This window comes from Heterodontus francisci, chromosome 3 (assembly GCF_036365525.1).
Source record: "Heterodontus francisci isolate sHetFra1 chromosome 3, sHetFra1.hap1, whole genome shotgun sequence".
NCBI classification, from domain to species: Eukaryota; Metazoa; Chordata; class Chondrichthyes; order Heterodontiformes; family Heterodontidae; genus Heterodontus; species Heterodontus francisci.
This window is the reverse complement of record NC_090373.1, coordinates 90,299,310-90,318,228: the sequence shown is the minus strand read 5'-3', so window position 1 is coordinate 90,318,228 and position 18,919 is coordinate 90,299,310. Positions and strand designations below refer to the sequence as shown.

The following is an 18,919-nucleotide window of genomic DNA, read 5'->3' as shown; positions in this document are numbered from 1 at the left end:
CAAAGCTGCAATCTGCCACTGCGCTGGGGGAACCTCATAACTCTGCAAACCTGCCACCAACTTAATTCTCCAAAATATCCCATTGTCAGGAATCCACCCCGCCTATTTATGTCACTCCGCATGGCACCAAATCTGCGGTGGCAGACAGCATAAAACTCCACCCCCCACCCACTCCGCCCAATCTCTGTTTGGTCAACCTCTATTGGCTGGTGCACACATGTGCTGATGGTTGATACAGGGTGGATTGATTTCTCTGTCAGTTGAATAGTTGCTGATATTCACTGGTCCAGACTCATGCATTAAGAGTGGTCACAAAGACAAACTTCTGGAAGGCTGCAGACATCGATGGAACTGCAATACTGCACCAGTCACAGTATTCAGAGAAGAACGACAGAGTATTGGAAAAAATATAATTGAATAAAGTTACTAAATAACATTTCTGCTTGAAGACCATTCGGCCTCCTCACAAAGGATGTTGCTCGAGTTGAAAATACAGTTAAGTAACATCCCCCAGTATGTAGTAAAATAAGTTTTTTTTTACAGTAAGCTACCATCAGATACAGTGATATTTTGCATTGTTTCTGTTTAATGTAGTTGATAACATCGAAGTTACAACTTGGTGACAACTTGCATCATTCCACCCACTTGTTTTCGAATACTGCACAAAACATGCTACTGAGTGGGGCATCAAGGACTACTTCAGGATAGAAGAAAACACAAGTCAGTATGATGGTACATCCCCTCTTCAGCTTGTTCTTAATGGACTATGCTGGTAATAAGTACAAAGATATTTCTAAAATGGCCACTAACTTACTTGACAAAGGTTGCTCCAATTCCATCGAGTTAACATTGTGTCAGGAAAACCTGATATGCCAAATGGGAAATACTAATTTAATCGGTTGGGAACTTACCTTAGCCTTTTAATGGAAAAAAACCTACAGGTAACTTTTAAAAGACTAGCAGTGAAAATGACCACTGTCATTTACATCTGAAATATCAGGAGATTGGACTGGAGACAAATATTTAACAAGAAGCCCAGCCAGGGCAATGGTTTACTCTAAGTGATTGAATTACCGCAAATGGCTTCATTGGCACAACAGCCAAGGCCATCCCCACCCATTGGGCTGCATTTTAAAAGCCCTCCGTGAAATAGGTGGCAGGTGGAAAGATTTGCGGCCTGCACGCACGGGGCCACGGCGATTCCAAACGCAGCGGCTCATTAACATGTCCGGGGCGGCCACCTCCCCTCCACAATGACGTGGAGGGAGTGAGCGAGCCGTTCATGTCAACGGCACCTGCCGCCAATGTGCAGGCGCCATTTTTAAAGGGCTTAGAGCCCTATATGACAATTTAAATTTTAACGGTACAGTAACTTTTACGTTTTTAACAATGAATAAAATAAGCTTTCCATGCCCTCTCCCACCACCTCCACTCCCCCGAACGGATTTTCGAAGGCGCAGCATTGCAGGCCGGCCGATTGAAGATCTGTGCAGCAAATAAGGAGGCAATGGGACCTTCAATAATTCAGGTATCTAAATTAATTTAAATATGGAAATCATGGTCCTGTTGCTGAGCAGCAGGCGGCCACCACAATGCCTTGCCGTCGCCGAGATCAGTATGGGGCCGGCTGGCGTCAGGGTCGTTGGCGAGCCTCCTCCATTGTTATCTTCATTTCCCACCCCCCTCCCCACCCCCCACCACCGTTCCCAGCATCGGATAGCCTTTAGAATCCAGTCCATTGACTTTGAAAGAGTTCAAGTGTGAATAGACACCCTGGGGCATGTAAAACCTTGAATTTTGTTGGAAGATCCCAGAAAAACCTCATTAGAAACAAAGAAGATTGAGAAGAACCATGTGACCGCCTGTTCTTCTCTGAAGAAACAAATATTGTGACACAGCAAAAAAACAAACAAGGAGTAACTGAGTGTACAGCAGCATAGAAGGCTGCTGCTCTTCTGTCTCTCTCTATCTTCTCTCCGTCTCCCAAGAAAACATCAAGTGAAAATCGTCTGCAACTGGAGGAACCCTCCAAGCCTACAGACTGCTACAGCCAGCAACTGGGGGAAGACAGCCAACTACAGATTCTGCCTCCAGGAAAACCTGAGCAAAGCAAACCAGCCAAAATACACTTTGACCAACAAGAACTTCAAGAATGCAGCTTCAGCCGAGGACTACTCGGTCACCCATTTTATAGATTGCATTTAAGTTCCATTTATGATGGACTTTAATCCAAACACCAAATCTATTTTCCTTCCTGTAATCTACTTATCTGTGTGTGATTCTCGTGTGAATGGATGCGTGAACGTGTAGCGTATTTTTAAATCGAGTTAGAGTGTTAATTATAATAAACTTACCTCTTTCTTGTTTAAACTCCAGAATCTCTGTCCGATTGGTTCTTTCTCAATCACAGAGGTGGTAAACATAACTGCTGTTTAAAAGGAATACACCCTGTTGCAGTCAAATAACAGTAAGAAGCAAGAGGGGAGCCTCAGACCCCCTCCTCACCTGGCTGTAACAACTGTGATGAAACAAAATTAGCACCAGCCATTTTTCGATGCCGGTAACTTAAGTGAACTAAATTATAGAAAAGTCCACTGAATTTGTGTATAAAAAAGGTTAATTCCACATTGCTTCTGCTTAAAGTAATTTTAATAAGAACAGCCATGAAGAATAGTAATATTACCAACAATAGTGAATTTTTATAGCTAGAATGCCTTCACTAAATTTGGATTAAGAAATACAAGTTTATAATTGAACAGTGATGACAAATTGGCCAGTTCTACAGAGGCTAAAAGTCAATCAAGACCACCTGATTTTAAAAGGTTGGTACACTAGAAAGTTCACATTTTTAATGACTGAAATAAAAGTTCAGATTCCACTGACTCCTATGAGTACTTTTAGCATTAATGCTGTGTGCTGATGTCTTCAGCAAACAGAACCAGCCTTCAGAAAGTAGGGTCCAGATTCAATCTTACCAGGAAGCCGAAAGGTGCACTCACACCACAAAAATAAAAAAAAGACGTGGCTTCACACTGATGCTAATCTGAATTCAGAGGTTGAGTAAATCAGGTGAGTAGACAGTAAGTAATTTGTTTTCTTTTAGCAAAAGCAGTGTACCTATTTTCAATTCAGACCATCAATAGATAAACAAAAAAGACTAGAGATGGCAGGGCAGGCTTTGTGTCAGGACTGCAGTATGTAGGAGTTTGTGGACAGCAAGACTGCCCAGGATTCCCAGAAATCCACCACTTTTACATGAACAAATTTCTCCCCACTGAGTGCGGGTTAGAGACATTCCAACAAAATGGGCCAGATTTTCGAAGGGCTGTGGAAGCAAGCATTGAGGCGGGAGGGCCTGCAATTTCCCATTGCCATCCAGTGTACCGGTTTGCTGCCATTTCCTCACCTCTGGGCCACTTTTGGACAGACTGGACTGAGGCAGAGAGGGGCGGTGATGGCTCCCCTATGCAGCAGGTAGCCAATTAGGCAACCTAAAGGGCCCATTAAGGCCACTCTGCCAACAACGAGTGGCATGTAGGCCACCCACTGAGGTCAAAACCCAGCCAAGGGTTGGAGGCAGCCTCCCAGAAACAGATCGGGGAGCCTGTGCTCCATCCTACAATTTAACCCCCCCAGATATGTAGGCAAATCTCAGAGAGGTGCAAAAATAATAGGGTAATAATAGTAGGGGATTTCAACTTCCCCTATATTAGAGGGGATAGTATTAGTGCAAAAGGCTGAATGGGGGCAGAATTCTTCAATTACATTCCAGAGAGCATTTTGAGCCAGCACGTAGGGAGCCCTACAAGAGGAGGAGCAGTACTAGATTTAATCCTAGGGAATGAAGCCGGACAAGTGGTAGAGAAGTGGCAGTGGGGGAGCATTTCGGGGATAGTGACCATAACTCTAAGATTTAAGGTAGTTATGGAAAAGGACAAAGATGGACCGGAAATAAAGGTACTGAGTTGGGGAAAGGCCAATTTCAATATGATAAAACAGGGTCTGGCCAAAGTGGACTGGGAGCAGCTACTTTTACGAAAGTCTACATCAGACCAGTGGGAGTCATTCAGAAAGGAAATGGTGAGGGTTCAGGTCCAACATGTTCCTGTAAAGGTGAAGGGTAGGACCAACAAGTCAAGGGACCCCTGGATGTCAAGGGATATAGAGGACTGGATAAGGGAAAAAAAGGAGGCTTATGGCAGCTTCAGAGTGCTGAAAACAGCAGAAGCCCTAGAGGAGTATAGAAAGTGTAAGGGGGTACTTAAAAAAAAGTAATTAGGAGAGCAAAGAGAGGGCATGAAAAATCACTCGCAGACAAGATAAAGGAAAATCCCAAGGCGTTTTATAAGTATGTTAGGGGCAAGAGGATAACTAGGGAAAAAGTGGGGCCCATTAGGGATCAAAGAGGCAATCTGTGTGTGGAGCCGGAGGACATAAGTGAGGTTTTGAACAATTACTTTTCATCTGTGTTCACTATAGAGAGGGACGATGTAGGTGTAGTGATCAGGGAGGGGGATAGTGATATACTTGATCAAATTAGCATTGAAAAGTAGGAAGTATTAGTTGTATTAGCAGGCTGAAAGGTGCATAAATCCCCAGATGAGATATATCCCAGGCTGCGATGTGAGGCAAGGGAGGAAATAGCAGGGGCTCTGACACAAATTTTCAAATCCTCTCTGGCTACAGGAGAGGTACCAGAGGACTGGAGGACAGCGAATGTGGTACCATTATTCAAGAAGGGTAGCAGGGATAAACCAGGTAATTATAGGTCTGTCAGTCTAACATCAGTGGTAGGGAAATTATTGGAAAAATTTCTGAGAGACAGGATTAATCTCCACTTGGAGAGGCAGGGATTAATCAGGGATAGTCAGCATGGCTTTGTCGGGGGGAGAGCGTGTCTAACTAACTTGATTGAATTTTTCAAGGAGGTGATATGTAGATGAAGGTAAAGCAGTTGATGTAGTCTACATGGACTTCAGTAAGGCTTTTGATAAGGTCCCGCATGAGAGATTGGTTACAAAGGTAACAGCCCATGGGATCCAGGGTAATTTGGCAAATTGGATCCAAAATTGGCTTAGTGGAAGGAGGCAGAGGGTTGATTTTACGAATGGAGGGCTGTGACCAGTGGGGTATCGCAGAGATCTGTGCTTGGACCCTTACTGTTTGTAGTGTACATAAATGATTTAGATGTGAATATAGGAGGCATGATCAGTAAGTTCGCAGATGACATGAAAATTGGTTGTGTCGTAAATAGTGAGGAGGAAAGTCTTAGATTACAGGACGATATAGATGGGCTGGTAAGATGGGCGGAGCAGTGGCAGATGGAGTTTAATCCTGAGAAGTGTGAGGTGATGCACTCTGGGAGGACTGACAAGGCAAGGAAATATACAATGGATGGTAGGACCCTAGGGAGTACAGAGGGTGATAGGGACTTTGGTGTACTTATCCATAGATCACTGAAGGCAGCAGCATAGGTAGATAAGGTGGTTAGGAAGGCATACGGGATACTTGCCTTTATTAGCCGAGGCACAGAATATAAGAGCAGGGAGGTTATGTTAGAGCTGTATAAAACGCTGGTTAGGCCACAGCTGGAGTACTGTGTACAGTTCTGATCACCACACTATAGGAAGGATGTGATTGCACTGGAGAGGGTGCAGAGGAGATTCACCAGCATGTTGCCTGGGCTGGAGCATTTCAGCTATGAAGAGAGACTGGATAGGCTGGGGTTGTTTTCCTTGGAGCGGTGAAGGCTGAGGGGGGACCTGATTGAGGTATACAAAATTATGAACGGCATTGATGGGATAGATAAGAAGGAACATTTTTCCCTTAGCGGAGGTGTCAATAACCAGGGGGCATAGATTCAAGGTAAGGGTCAGGTGGTTTAGAGAGGAGTTGAGGAAAACTTTTTCACTCAGAGGTTGGTTGGCATCTGGAACACATTGCCTGAAGGGGTGGTAGAGGCAGGAACCCTCACAACATTTAAGAAGTATTTAGATGAGCACTTGAAACGCCATAGCATACAAGGCTATGGGCCAAGTGCGGGAAAATGGGATTAGATTGGACGGGTACTTGATGGTCGGTGCAGGCACGTTGGGCCGAAGGGCCTGTTTCTGTGCTGTAAAACTCTATGACTGTAGGAGAGTGACTAAAGGGCTGGTGTGGGAAAGAGGGGTTCCTTTTCACAGGATAGTGGACCAGTACTGGGACAGGAAGGAGCTATACCGATGGAATGGGCTCCAGCTGAAATGAATGGCAGCAATGTCCTAGCAGAAAGGGTAAATAGGGAGGTGGTAAAGGCTTTAAACTTAGAAGATAGGGAGAGGGATCCACAAGAAATGAAAGAAGCATAAATATAAACAAAACAGGAAAGAAGAGCATAGGACTGACTAAACTAAGGAAGTATATAAATAGCCAGGAAATAAATAGAGCTATAGAACGGATGTGTAAAATGATAGTTAAAAAGTTGAGAGGAACTGCAATAGAAAATGAGTTAAACTGTTTCTACAGCAATGTGCACACAGTCGAAATGAACTGGAGGCAATAATATGTTGTGAGGAACTAGATACAGTAGAGGTTACTGAAACATCAGTACAGAAAAATCAGAACTTGGAAATAAACACTGCAGGGTATAACATACTGAGAAAAGCTCGAGAGGGAAAAAGGGGAGGTTCAGTAACTGTACTATTAGAGATAACATAATGGCAGTAGAAAAAAGTGACACAGACATGAGTAAGGCAGAAATAGAATCAATGTGGATACAGGTAAGAGATGAAACAGGATCAATGACACTAACAGGGGTAGTCTACAGGCCACCTAATAGTGGAAGGGAGGTGGAGGAAGAAATAAGCAAATAAATTAGTGAAATTAATTTTTTAAAAAGCAGAATAATCATCAGGGGATTTCAACTACCTTCAAAATAAATAGCCAAAAGAGGTAGGTAAAGGAGATAAGGGAATGGAGTTCCTACAACGTGTACAGGACTTCTTTCTAATTCAGTATGTAAGAAACACAACTAGGGAGGATTCGCTACTGTATCTTGCAATTGTGAATGAATCTGGGCAGATCAGGTGGACATGACATGGAAGATGTGATTAGAAATGATATACCGGAATTAAAATAAAAGGAGGTGAAATATTAAATAAAATAATCAAAGAGGATAAAACGGTTGGTCCAGCTGGATTGTATCCTGGCATTTTAGAAGAATCTCAGAAAGTGATAGCAAAGGCGCGATTACACATATTTAATAATTCATTAGAAAAAGATGTAATGCCAGAGGATTTGCGAATAGCTAACATTATACTTATACATAGGAACAGAGCTAGAACCTGGCCAGGGAACTATAGACCAATCAGTTTAACATAGTTGGTAGGAAAGATAATACAACTCTACTAAAGGAACTCAACTGAAATAGAAAAACATCTAGAAACAAAAAGCACAATAATTAATACTCAGCTTGAACTTCAAAAGGGAAAGTTTTGTTTGACTAATCTCATTGAATTCTTTGAAGAGGTAGCACAGAGAGTAGACAAGGGTAATGTAGTAGATGCAATTTATCTAAATTTTCTAAAGGCCTTCAATGGGGTACCACATAATAGACAAATGAAAATGGTCAGAGCCTGTGCAGTCCGGGGGCAAGCAGAAGATTAGGTAGCTAGATGGCTAAAAGACAGAAAGCAGAAAATAGGGATAAAGAGTAACTACTCAGTGTGGCAGAAGGTAGGAAATGAGATCCCACAAGGATCAGTGTAGGGACCACTGTTGTTCACAATGGGCCGAAGGGCCTGTTTCTGTGCTGTATAACTCTATGACAATTTATATTAATGATTTAGACTTTGGAATCAAAACACAATTTCTTAATTTGCGGACAACACAAAATCTGGGGGTTGGTGGCTGGGGAGGTGGGGGGATAGTCAATACTGAGGAGAAACGTTCCCTCGAATTATTTTTTGTAGTGCATGGCCGATTCGTTCAGTGCATGAGCCCTTTAAACTTTTCTGTGTGGCCACGCACACATGGTAACTTAAACAAGCCGACATGTGCGCGATCTGCACGGGAACTTTTGGGTTGCTGCACGGTTACACACTCTGCACACTAGGGAAAAACATTGCTGAGGAGGACTGCAACAAATTGCAAACAACATTAATAAACTTGCAGATTTGGCATATAATTGGCAAATTAATTTCAACATATTTAAGTGTGAGGTTTACAGTTTGGTAAAAAAAAAATGAGGTCAAATATTTCTTGGAAAATAAGAATCGAAATGGGCTAGAGGAGGAAAGTACAAATATACAAATGACTAAAAGTAGTGACACAAGTTCTTAGGGTCATAAAAATAGTAGTCCAGGTACTAAAGTTCATCTCTAGGGGGAGAGAATTGAAAGGTAGAGAAGCCATGCTAAATTGTATCGAACTTTAGTTACACCACAATTGGAGTACTGTTTACAGTTCTGTTTGCCAAATTATAAAATTATATAGGAGGCACTGGGAACGGTGCAAAAAAAGATTTACAAGTATGATACCAGGACTGTGAAGTTGTACCTATCAGGAAAAGATGAGCAGGTTTGGTTTCTTTTCTCATGAAAATAGAAGGTTAAGGGGTGACCTAATAGAGATCTTAAAAATTATGAAAGCTTTTAAACCAAGACAGAGTATTTCCACTTGTGTAATAGAGCAAAGCTGGTGGCCATCAATATAAAGTAGTCACCAAATAATCAAATATGGAGTTCAGAAGAATTTCTTTTACCCAGAGAGTGGTGAGAATGTGGAACTCATTATCACAGGGAGTATTTGAGGCTAACAGTATAGACGCAATTAAGGGAAGCTTGATAAGCATATGAGGGTAAGGGATTATAGGGTTATGCTGATAGTCAGATAAGGAAGGAGGCTCGAGTGGAGCATAAATGCTAGTAGTGACTGGTTGGGCTGAATGCCTGCTTCTGTGCTGTATATTCCATGTAATTCTATGTAAACTTGAAGTGTGAATTAAGTGTCCAGGCTCATACAGTTGTGAAGTGGAGTGAGAATCCCACTTTAAGGTCAGGCCCTGGCACTGGATTTATGTTGTATTTATGTTGCAACATTGATATATGGCAAAATTGCTTCATGCTGATGCTACAATTGTAGTGTGAATGTACTGTCAGATACTTCTGTGTGTATTTGTATCATAGCTCCAGAAATAGGGTCCACTGTAAACTGTCTGCATCATGCCTACCTAGCCATTTTAAAGGAGTTCAAATCCCACTTTAAATGCAGATATACCAGAATTCAATCACATCCGTATGGTCCTCGAAGAGTATCACCAAGCAGAGGAGATGTGCTTCTCCATGGAGAACAAATTCAAAATCTGTTCTCTATCCCAGCTATCCATCAGGACTTCATTCCATTTCTACATATGAATTAAATATGCTATAAACAAGAAAGTGTAATTCTATTCCTTACTGAATGCACTGGCAAGTTAAACAGCAAGTAGAATAATTGGGACCAATTTTCATCTGCTTTGTGTCCCCAGAACACTTACGGCAAGTGTCTGCCACATTTGTAAAGCCCACATATTTCCAGGGGTTTCCTTGATGCGAGCATTGCTTGTGCCTAGAATAAGCATTGAGGAAGGAATGACATCAACATGTCTATCATCTCACTTTTCTGGCAAAGTTACAGCAGTGGAGCGGGAGCAGCTCCCAGAAAATTCCTGGCCACTGCATGTGAAAATAATATATCTTCAAATAGATATTATAGTTCCCCATCAGAAACTGATACAGGAATTGGGGTTTTGCTCGTCAATAAATCCTATTGATTTTCAGTACTTACCCATCCAAACCTCTCCAAATTGCCCAGCGCCTAGTTTGTTTGTCATCCTCAAGGATTCTCTTGGGATTTCCCACTCATCAGGCCACCATGGCTTCTTAGGAGCGTGCATTGGGCATGGCTTAGCCAGACGTCTGCACAAACCATCTGAATTTTCTGAAGAATTAATATAGGTGGTCAGTCATTTAAGACTATCCTGTATTATTAGAATGGAATTCTTGCATTATGGCTGCATATACTTACTTGAATAATACACAACAAGTTTTTGTAAACTGGAGAATGTGGCTCTGGGAGTGATATAATAACCACCATCGTCAAGGGTTCTAATCTTGTAGTGCTTCACTATATCACCATATTTCGGGTCACAATCCCTCAAGGAAAGTGAAAAGGCACCTACACAAGACAGTGAAAGAGATGGTTAAAGATCACTGTTAGTCAGTAGAATGCGATAAAAGATAGTACTTGCATTTATATAGTACCTTTCATGATCTTAGGCTGTCCCAATGGGCTTTACATTCATTTAAATACTTTTGAAGTGTAATCACTGTTGCCATGTAGAACTGCACAGCTAGTTTTGCACACAGCAAGTTCCCACAAACAGCCTGGATTATGTGCTTAATTCTGTGCAGTGGGACTTGAATCTATAAGCGTTTGACTCAGAACTGAGAGTGCTACAACTAAAATCAAGGTCAACTGCTTAAAATAACAGCTTTGTGAGAGTTAACGGGCTGCATTTTACTTCGGCGGCAGACAAAAAAATGGTAGCCCGACCATGCAGGCCACACGTCGCGGAGCAGCCGTAATATTCAGTGCGGCGGCTCATTTAAATAGCCGGAGAAAACCGCCTCCCCACCCCCAATGATGCGGAGGGGGTGGGCTGTCCATCCCTGGCAATGGCGTCAGCCACCTTTGCCCATGCACTGATGCCATTTTTAAAGGGCTTCAAGCCCTACATTTCAATTTACATATTTAAAGCTAGATTGATTTTAAAAATTAAATAAATTGATCTTGACCCTCTCCCACTGCCCCCCCCAATAACCATAGAATTCATTCCTTGCCCTCTCCCCCACCAAAATACTTAGCTTGTGCACCTGACCTTGCCCCCCACCAAAGTTCATAAACTGTGCACTATAACCCTTCCCATCATCCCCTACACCAATGAGATGAGTTTGAATCTGCTCCCACCACCCCTGCATTAAAAAACTTACCTGCTCGCCCCTCCCCACCAGTGTTCCGCCTCGGATCCTCGCACGGGGATCTGAAGGTTTGGGACTGCCGACCACTAGCACCAATATCGGCCAGGATGGACGGCGGGAGCGTGACGGTAATTAATTCATGTATTTAAATTAATTTGCATATTTAAATTAGTACCACCTCGCCGAACGGTAGGTGGGGGGGGGGGGGGGGGGGTGGGTGGCACCACCAGCAATATGGGGCTGGCCTCTCCTAGTAGCATTTTCCGGCCCTCCCGCCACGACCCCTGACGTTGCGGGGGGGGGGGGGGGGGGGGGGGTCTGTAAAATTCAGCCCAACATTTTTTCAGTTTAGCAGAGGCAAAAGAAAATCCAAATATCAATAATTACTAAATTTACATTATCTTAAATACTCACTTTTCTGATTGTTTATTTCTATCAGTTAGGAAGAGACCTGTAAAATGCTCAGTTCCCAATAATTCCCTAACTACTCTAACCTAAAGGCTTGCAAAACATATTTTTTAGCAATTACAATAAGCACCAGATAGTTCAATTTTATAAAAAGAACGAATAACCATGCTGCAAATAAAAGTAAAAATTTTGGAAATTTTCATCGGGTTAGTTATCATCTGAAAGAAAAAGATTGAACAGCAGAGAAATGAAAGGTCCCAGCTGAAATGTTCTCAAGCATTTCTAGCATTTTCTATCTTTATTTCACTTTGAGTCTATAATTTCATTTTTATCTCGTACAGTATCAGAATGGCTGACAGTAAATTTATGAATTATATTCTGTATCTATATCCTATGACATAGTTTTCCATTGTGAGTCATTTGTTGACCTGGCACCAAGTAAATCTCACATTAAAGTTTCACATGCTAATCTATATAAAACACATTCATAAATTACAAACCTTTATTGGTTTCACTCTCTCGGATTAGAAAAGTTCCTGATTTATTGCCTGGTGCTAACAGTTGCCTCTCAGCATCTTTGCGGCTTATTTCTTTGAAGAACCATCTGAAAATGAGCAAACAGGAAGCCATTAATGCATGTTTAGCTTGACTCAGTTGTTAATAATCTCCCCTCTATATTAGGAAATGAAAGGTTCAGACCCCACTCCAGGATTTATGTAGATAATCTAGGCTGACACTCCAGCACAGCACTGAGGTAATGTTTCACTGTTGGAAGTGACATTCTGTAAGGTAAGATAACTGAAGGCCCTGTCTGCCTGTTTAGATAGACATTAAAGATCCCATGTCACTATTTTAGAAGAGTATGCCGACCAACAGTTTTCTGGCTGAATCGGCAGCAGTCCCACTTGTCACGTGAGCAGCCATGCCATAATCACATGGTGGGGCCGGCAATGGAGATGCCGTTCAAAGCCAACCAACCCTGCATTCACTCTCTCTATGGATTCTACAGGCTCATTGAACCAAAACTTCTGTACACTTCCAAAAATTTCTAACTCAGCAAGCAACCACCATCGGCATACTTCTGATCATGTCAGATGTCCAAGCAAGGGTGGCCCTACGGTTCAGTGATGGCCTTCCTGCTGGTTCTCCTCCATAGGCTGCAAGAGAAAAGTGGAAGGTCCTCTTCCCCAGCGATGGCAAGAAGAGGTCCACCTGCCTGACCAAGTAAACCTGGATGGGGATCGCAATGGAGGTCAGCAGCTGTGGAGTCACCCAACAAACATGGGTCCTGTATAAGAAGAGGGTCAATGGCCTCCTGCGTTCAGCAAAGGTAAGTCTCATGTTCCAAAATTGATTTGTGCCATTTGGGTGTCACTACACAGTGTGCCACATGGTGAGGGCGTCACTGCCATTTCAAAGACTGGGAGGTCACAACAGGCGACTGGCTGCATTATGTGAAATAAGTCTCCCTCATTTATACCTCAGCCCAAGTAAATCCCATGACAGGGAGATTCAGTATGAGATACAGTATATTGCCCAGGTGTTGATGAGGGGCTCATGTTAGCAGAAAGATGATGTTGAGATGTTTGGCAATGTTCAATAGCTGTATCCTTGCTCTTTCAGGTGAAGGCCCATAACAGGAGGGAGGCGGCCAGGACTGGTGGTGGAGTGCCTGACCTGTGTCCGATGAGTCAGGCCGAAGAGGAGGCACTGGAACTAGCCCGGAGCCAAAGAAGATACATCATCTCAGACGTGGCGCTCAGGGTCCTAGAGCATGAGAGCGATTATTGTCGATCAGATAAAAATGCAATAATCATGGTGAATTAGCTTTGGCATGGGATACGTGTAGCCTAACCCACACATGTTGTTTTCATTGTATCTTGCAGGTCACCATTCACAGGAGACCATAGGCCCTAAGAGCCTGCCGACAACCTCTGAGGACGAGGAGCACTCGGAGAATGCATCATCCATGACTCCTCTGCACCTTCCACCAGCGCAGATACTTTCACCTTGGTGGGAATCCGCTCAGCTTTAAAATCAGAGTCACAAGCTGGTGAGAGCACCGCACACACGCCCGAGCAGCTGGCTGAGGCTGAGACAACCGAGGCAACTGAGTCAGAGGACAGTAGGTGACCAGGCCCATGCTGAGGCCCAGGATGATGACGAGCCTCTTGGGTCGACAGCACAGGGCAGGCAAGAGTTACAGAGAGAAGTAAGGTAACACCTGGTGGAGATGCCAGAAGCCTGCGTAGCCTCGATCAGACAGTGGGTGAGTCCAGCCATGCCATGACTGCTGCCATGTCCCAGGCATATGAGTACATGGCTTCATCCATCAGGAGGTTGGCGACCCTCTTGGAGATGCGCATTCTACAGATGCACCAGGACCTGCAAACCCTCGCCTTGGCCATGAGTTCAGATCAGCAATGGCAGGGCGAGTGAAGGACCAGGAGCCTACAGATTCTTCACACTCCTAATCCTTCTCTGGTGAGCAGGGAGATTCAAACAAGCCTCGAGAGGGAGGAGGAGCGGATGCACTCCACATCTAGGGCTGGATTTTATGGGCCCCCTGAGGTGACATTGGAGGCAGGGGGCCCATAAAATCCAGCGGGCTTGGGAGGGTGTGGGTTGCTCCTCCAAGGGCAATTTGTGGCCCACAGAGGGCCCCAGCCAGGAAACAATGCACATCTCAGGAACCCCTCTCTCAGGGCTTTACAACCACTTCCCCAAACCCCCTTACCCGGGCCTTCCGGACAGGCCCCAGTGACCTCGTCTCACTTACCTTAGGTGCAGGGTTCCAGCGCTGGGTCTGGGTCCGACCTCTGCCTTACCGGCAGTGGCCACTGCTCTCAGTGAAGCTGCCAATACTGCTGCGTTGCTGGCCCTGTGATTGGCTGGCAGCTCTTGAAGGCGGGATCCCCATCTTTAAAAAGGGACAGAGATCCCAGTGCAGGACACTTAACCTTCAAAACACTGGAAGATTATGCCTGAGGGGCATGAAAAGGCTGAGGCGGTGTTCCCCCACCCCCGTTTCAGTCCAGTGCTGGGAGCCCCACCTCCTCCACAAAATCCAGCCACTGGGGTCTCCCCTCAGGGCATTTCTAGTGTGGACAACGGCTCCTCAGCCTCTCCGCCAACGATCTTGGCTCCAGCAGTCACAATGCCTGAGCACAGTCCTGCACCAGTGCAGGAAGCCTTTTGGCAGTTGGGGCCCTCCAGGCCGCAGGCACCCAGAAGATGACCACCAAAGTCATTTCAGTCTAAGAGGCGTCCTGATCAGCAGTCTGCCTCCAGTCCAGCTGCTAGCATCGGGATTACACCGTGCAGGAGCATATAAAAAAATCTACACACGAGTATTCATGGATGACACAACTATGTCATGTTGACTTTAATTAAATGTTCTTTCATGCCAATCATTAGCCTTCATTGTGTGCAAATCAGCTTCCAACATGCCTTAACTGTGGCTGTCTGAATCCCAACATAACCCTTAGAGCAGTGCCAATATGACCACGGACCTCATTATTATGGCAATGTAAGTGAAGTATTCAACGAATGCTGTCCCATTGGCACTAGTGCACATTGTTGGTGGCCCTCATTCAGGTGCAAGAGGACATGCATGATGGTCAGAATATGGGCGGCACAGTGGCGCAGTGGTTAGCACCGCAGCCTCACAGCTCCAGCGACCCGGGTTCAATTCTGGGTGCTGCCTGTGTGGAGTTTGCAAGTTCTCCCTGTGTCTGCGTGGGTTTTCTCCAGGTGCTCCGGTTTCCTCCCACAAGCCAAAAGACTTGCAGGTTGGTAGGTAAATTGGCCATTATAAAAATTGTCCCTAGTATAGGTAGGTGGTAGGGAAATATAGGGTCGGTGGGGATGTGGTAGGAATATGGGATTAGTGTAGGATTAGTATAAATGGGTGGTTGATGGTCGGCACAGACTCGGTGGGCCGAAGGGCCTGTTTCAGTGCTGTATCTCTAAAACTAAAATATTACATTCTTATTGAGTAGAGATCAGGGTTGATGAAATTGGGTCATTGTAAGTTTGTCTCTAGCCTCCCGTGTATGTTGCTCACCATGTGTGGCCTCCATCGTCATGTTGTGCTCTTCCATAGCTACTTGGCCTTATCTCTCCTCTGCATTCTCTTCATCAGACAATGTTTGATGCTCATGCATGTCTTCCTCATGTAAGTCCTCCTCCCTCTGAAGTACAAGATTATGTAGAGCGCAACAGACCACCATGATACGCACAAGCGTCTCTGGGGCATACTGCAGGACTCCACCAGATTGATCAAGGCAGCAGAACCTCATCTTCAGCAGCCCAATGGCCTGCTCGATGGTCGCTCAGGTGGAGCCGTGGCAAGCACTGTACCTCTCCTCTGCATCATTATGAGGGTTCCTCACAGGCGTGAGTAGTCATGTCTTCAATGGGTGGCCCTCATCCCTGAGAATCCACCCTGAAGACAAACAGGGGGGAGTGAAAAGATGTGGCATCTGGGGCTGTCAAAGTATGTAGGTGTAATGGCTGTTTCCTGGGAAGCAGGCACACACCTGCAGGAAATGCTTTTGGTGGTCGCAGACCAGTTGAACGTTGACTGAATGGAATCCCTTCCTGTTGATGAAAGCAGATGGCTGGTCCTTGGGAGCCTTGATGGCCACATGCCTACAATCAATTATACCTTGCATCTGTGGGAATCCAGTTATCGCACCAAATCCAATGGCCCTCTCCGCCTGACTGGCAGGGTCGGTCCTGTAGCGCCGGCCCTCTTGAACAGGGCATTGGTCACCTCCTTGAGGCAGCGGTGCACTGCGGCCTGGGAGACCCCACATATGTCCCCTTGGAAAGATCCTTTGCATAAAAGTTGAGCGCTACGATTATCTTTAGCGCCACAGGCACAGGTGACCACCAAATCCCATTGGTCGCAAATCATGGTGCAGAAGGAGGAATTGGTCTGTCACAGCCTCCCTGGACAGCTGTAGTCTTTGCTAACAGTGTTGCTTGGACATCTGCAGGTAGGTGATGCAAGTCCTGTAGACTCTCTGGCACACGTTCGTTCTTCTTGGCCTCACTGGCTGCTGCTGTTCACATCTTGGAGCTTCTAGCTGAACCATAGCTGTCTCTTGGGCCCACCTCCAGCAGAGGTGCCTCAACATGCCAAGGGGATCCAGAAACATAGCGTGAATGAGACCCATGCCAATTTCCCTGGGCTCTTTGGCTCCCTTCTGATGCAAAGATGAGCCTGACTAGCTAAATATGTTTGTCAATTTTTGCTCATCCAGATTCCTGATGTGGCTCTAGAGTAAAGGCTACTATTGGTCTAACATCTTTTCCAGAAGTGTGAGGCTTCACGCCCATAACAATATCATTTAGGGTACCCTCTAATGGCCCCCTGGCTCACACAACCTATACGCTTGCAGAGATCCCCCCATTCACACACAATCCCCTATGGACACTCAGCATGTCAGCAATGGCTGCTGTAACACTCACTTCCCCTGTGCTACTATGGTAAGGTTACCTTCCCTTTTGCAGCACTGAGGACTCTTGCCTCGGTGACACCAGCTTTTCAAAGTCGCAAAACTGAAGGCAGGTGATTGGCGCACGTCATTCACAAAATCGTGGGATATTTGTTGGATCGCAGTGAATTAGATTCACATTTATTTAAAAACAGCATTTCAGGCATTTAAATCACGATGCCGTCAGTACCACAGCAGGTACTTCCCTGCCTCTGACAGAATCGGCACACTGCAGTACGGCACCGGGTTTTGTGGCGAATGGCTCCACAGAAATTCTCCGCCCCCCAAAGTCACCAAACCCGCCACAGACTGGAGAACAAAATTCAGCTGCACTGTGCATAAAATGGCTGCCGCATTTCCTCCATAACAGTGACTGTAATTCAAAATTAATTTAGGAACTTCTGGTAATTTCTGAGGGGTGTAATTAAAGACTTTGTAAGTTAAAATCTGCCAGCCTAGATTTTAGGGTCTATTATAACAGTCCAGTGAAAAACATTCTGACTTTCTTTTCCAAGTCATATAAATTGTTCAAAATCTAAATATTTTATACAGTTATACTGAACAACACTCCCTGATTGGATTGCTACTAGCATGATTTAAAAGGGCGCTTTCCTTTTGAACAAAAAAGTAATTTGTGCATAATTGAACAAGGTGCCCAATAACATTAACAAACACTTAACATGTCGATATGACACTCCTTTGCTGTTTTAATGAATACCCATTTAAATGCCTAAATCTTTCCTACAACTCCCAACCATATTTAGGTTTGATTTATGCAATAACATGCAGCTTGTAAATGCTTTACATTGCATTTATACCAAGACTGATACAAATTTCTAAGTGGACTCTAAGAAAGATCTTTATGCTTAGCAATTCCCTATCTTATTCAGATGATGCCAGGGAGGGTAGATTTCTGTTTTGCAATGTATGAATCAAATATATTCCATCATTTCAGGAATTGATCCATTACTTCATTAGAAAAAATTGCAAAAGTATTTACAGCATAAAAACAGGCCATTCATCCCAACACGTCCACACTAGTGTTTATGGTCCATACAAGCCTCCTCCCACCTACTCCAACTAACCCTATCAACATACTCCTTTCTCCCTCAGGTGCTTATCTAGCTTCTCTTCAAATGCATTTATGCTAATTGCCTCAACTACTCCCGAACCACTCTCTGGGTATCACACATAGCACGAAACATAGTCAGGTACGCACAAGCTTGAATATCATCAAATGTGTGTACATGCATATACAGTTCAGCACAACTATAGTTCTGATAAAGAATATCTGCCCAAAGCACTAACTTATCATTTCTCGTTTTAGATGCCAATCAACCTGTTGTGGCTTCCCAGTAATTCCTTTCTTTTTAATATTTGTTAACTTCTACTTTTGTTAGACTGCACATAAATTGAAGAAAAATACCTGAGGGACATCAGAGGTTTAATATAAATAATGAACACCTGAGGGCCAATTTTCTGAAATTGTGTTTCCTGCCAGAAAAGCATATTGGATAATCACAGGTGTGTCCCCTGCAGTTTGTGCTGCTGTATGAAGAGCACTGCCACAACTTCCCAATGAGCGCTTCAGGCGGGCAAAGTTCTCTACAGAGAGCACACATTAGATCAGCCCTCTAATGTTAGTGTTAAAGGATCGAGAATAAGTGAAGAATTTTGTTTTGTATTAAGCCGCCTAGGCTAAAAGCTCACAGCACTTTGCTGGCAGAAGTCACAAACAGCCTGATCTCAAGGTGCATTTAGATCTGAACTTTCTCACAATTCATACATTGAGAGACCAACTTATCTATAATACAGTCCTAATAGGTACATTCTATGCTTTGCTTAACCTAAACACCAGCAGCTCCTTCTAGACCCTGGGACAGATAACAGATGTTTAGAAAACTTATAACTTCTTGACAGAGATTGGGACAAACTGGTCCAAATGCATAAAAGGTCAAGGGATCTACATCAAGTAATGTAGTTAGAAAGGTATAAAAAGGAGCAAGA

General features: G+C 44.2%; 1 protein-coding gene across 3 annotated transcripts in view; it reads right to left on the bottom strand.

The window, feature by feature from the left end:
- LOC137358266 (proto-oncogene tyrosine-protein kinase LCK-like) overlaps positions 1–18,919 on the bottom strand; it is a 134,116-nt gene that overhangs the window by 63,857 nt on the left and 51,340 nt on the right. For all 3 annotated transcript variants that reach the window (XM_068024173.1, XM_068024181.1, XM_068024191.1), the window contains exons 6-8: positions 11,909–12,012; positions 10,048–10,197; positions 9,808–9,960 (exon numbers count right to left, since the gene is read on the bottom strand). In XM_068024173.1, the coding sequence (XP_067880274.1) occupies positions 9,808–9,960; positions 10,048–10,197; positions 11,909–12,012 (407 nt within the window). The remainder of the gene's footprint in view (positions 1–9,807; positions 9,961–10,047; positions 10,198–11,908; positions 12,013–18,919) is intronic.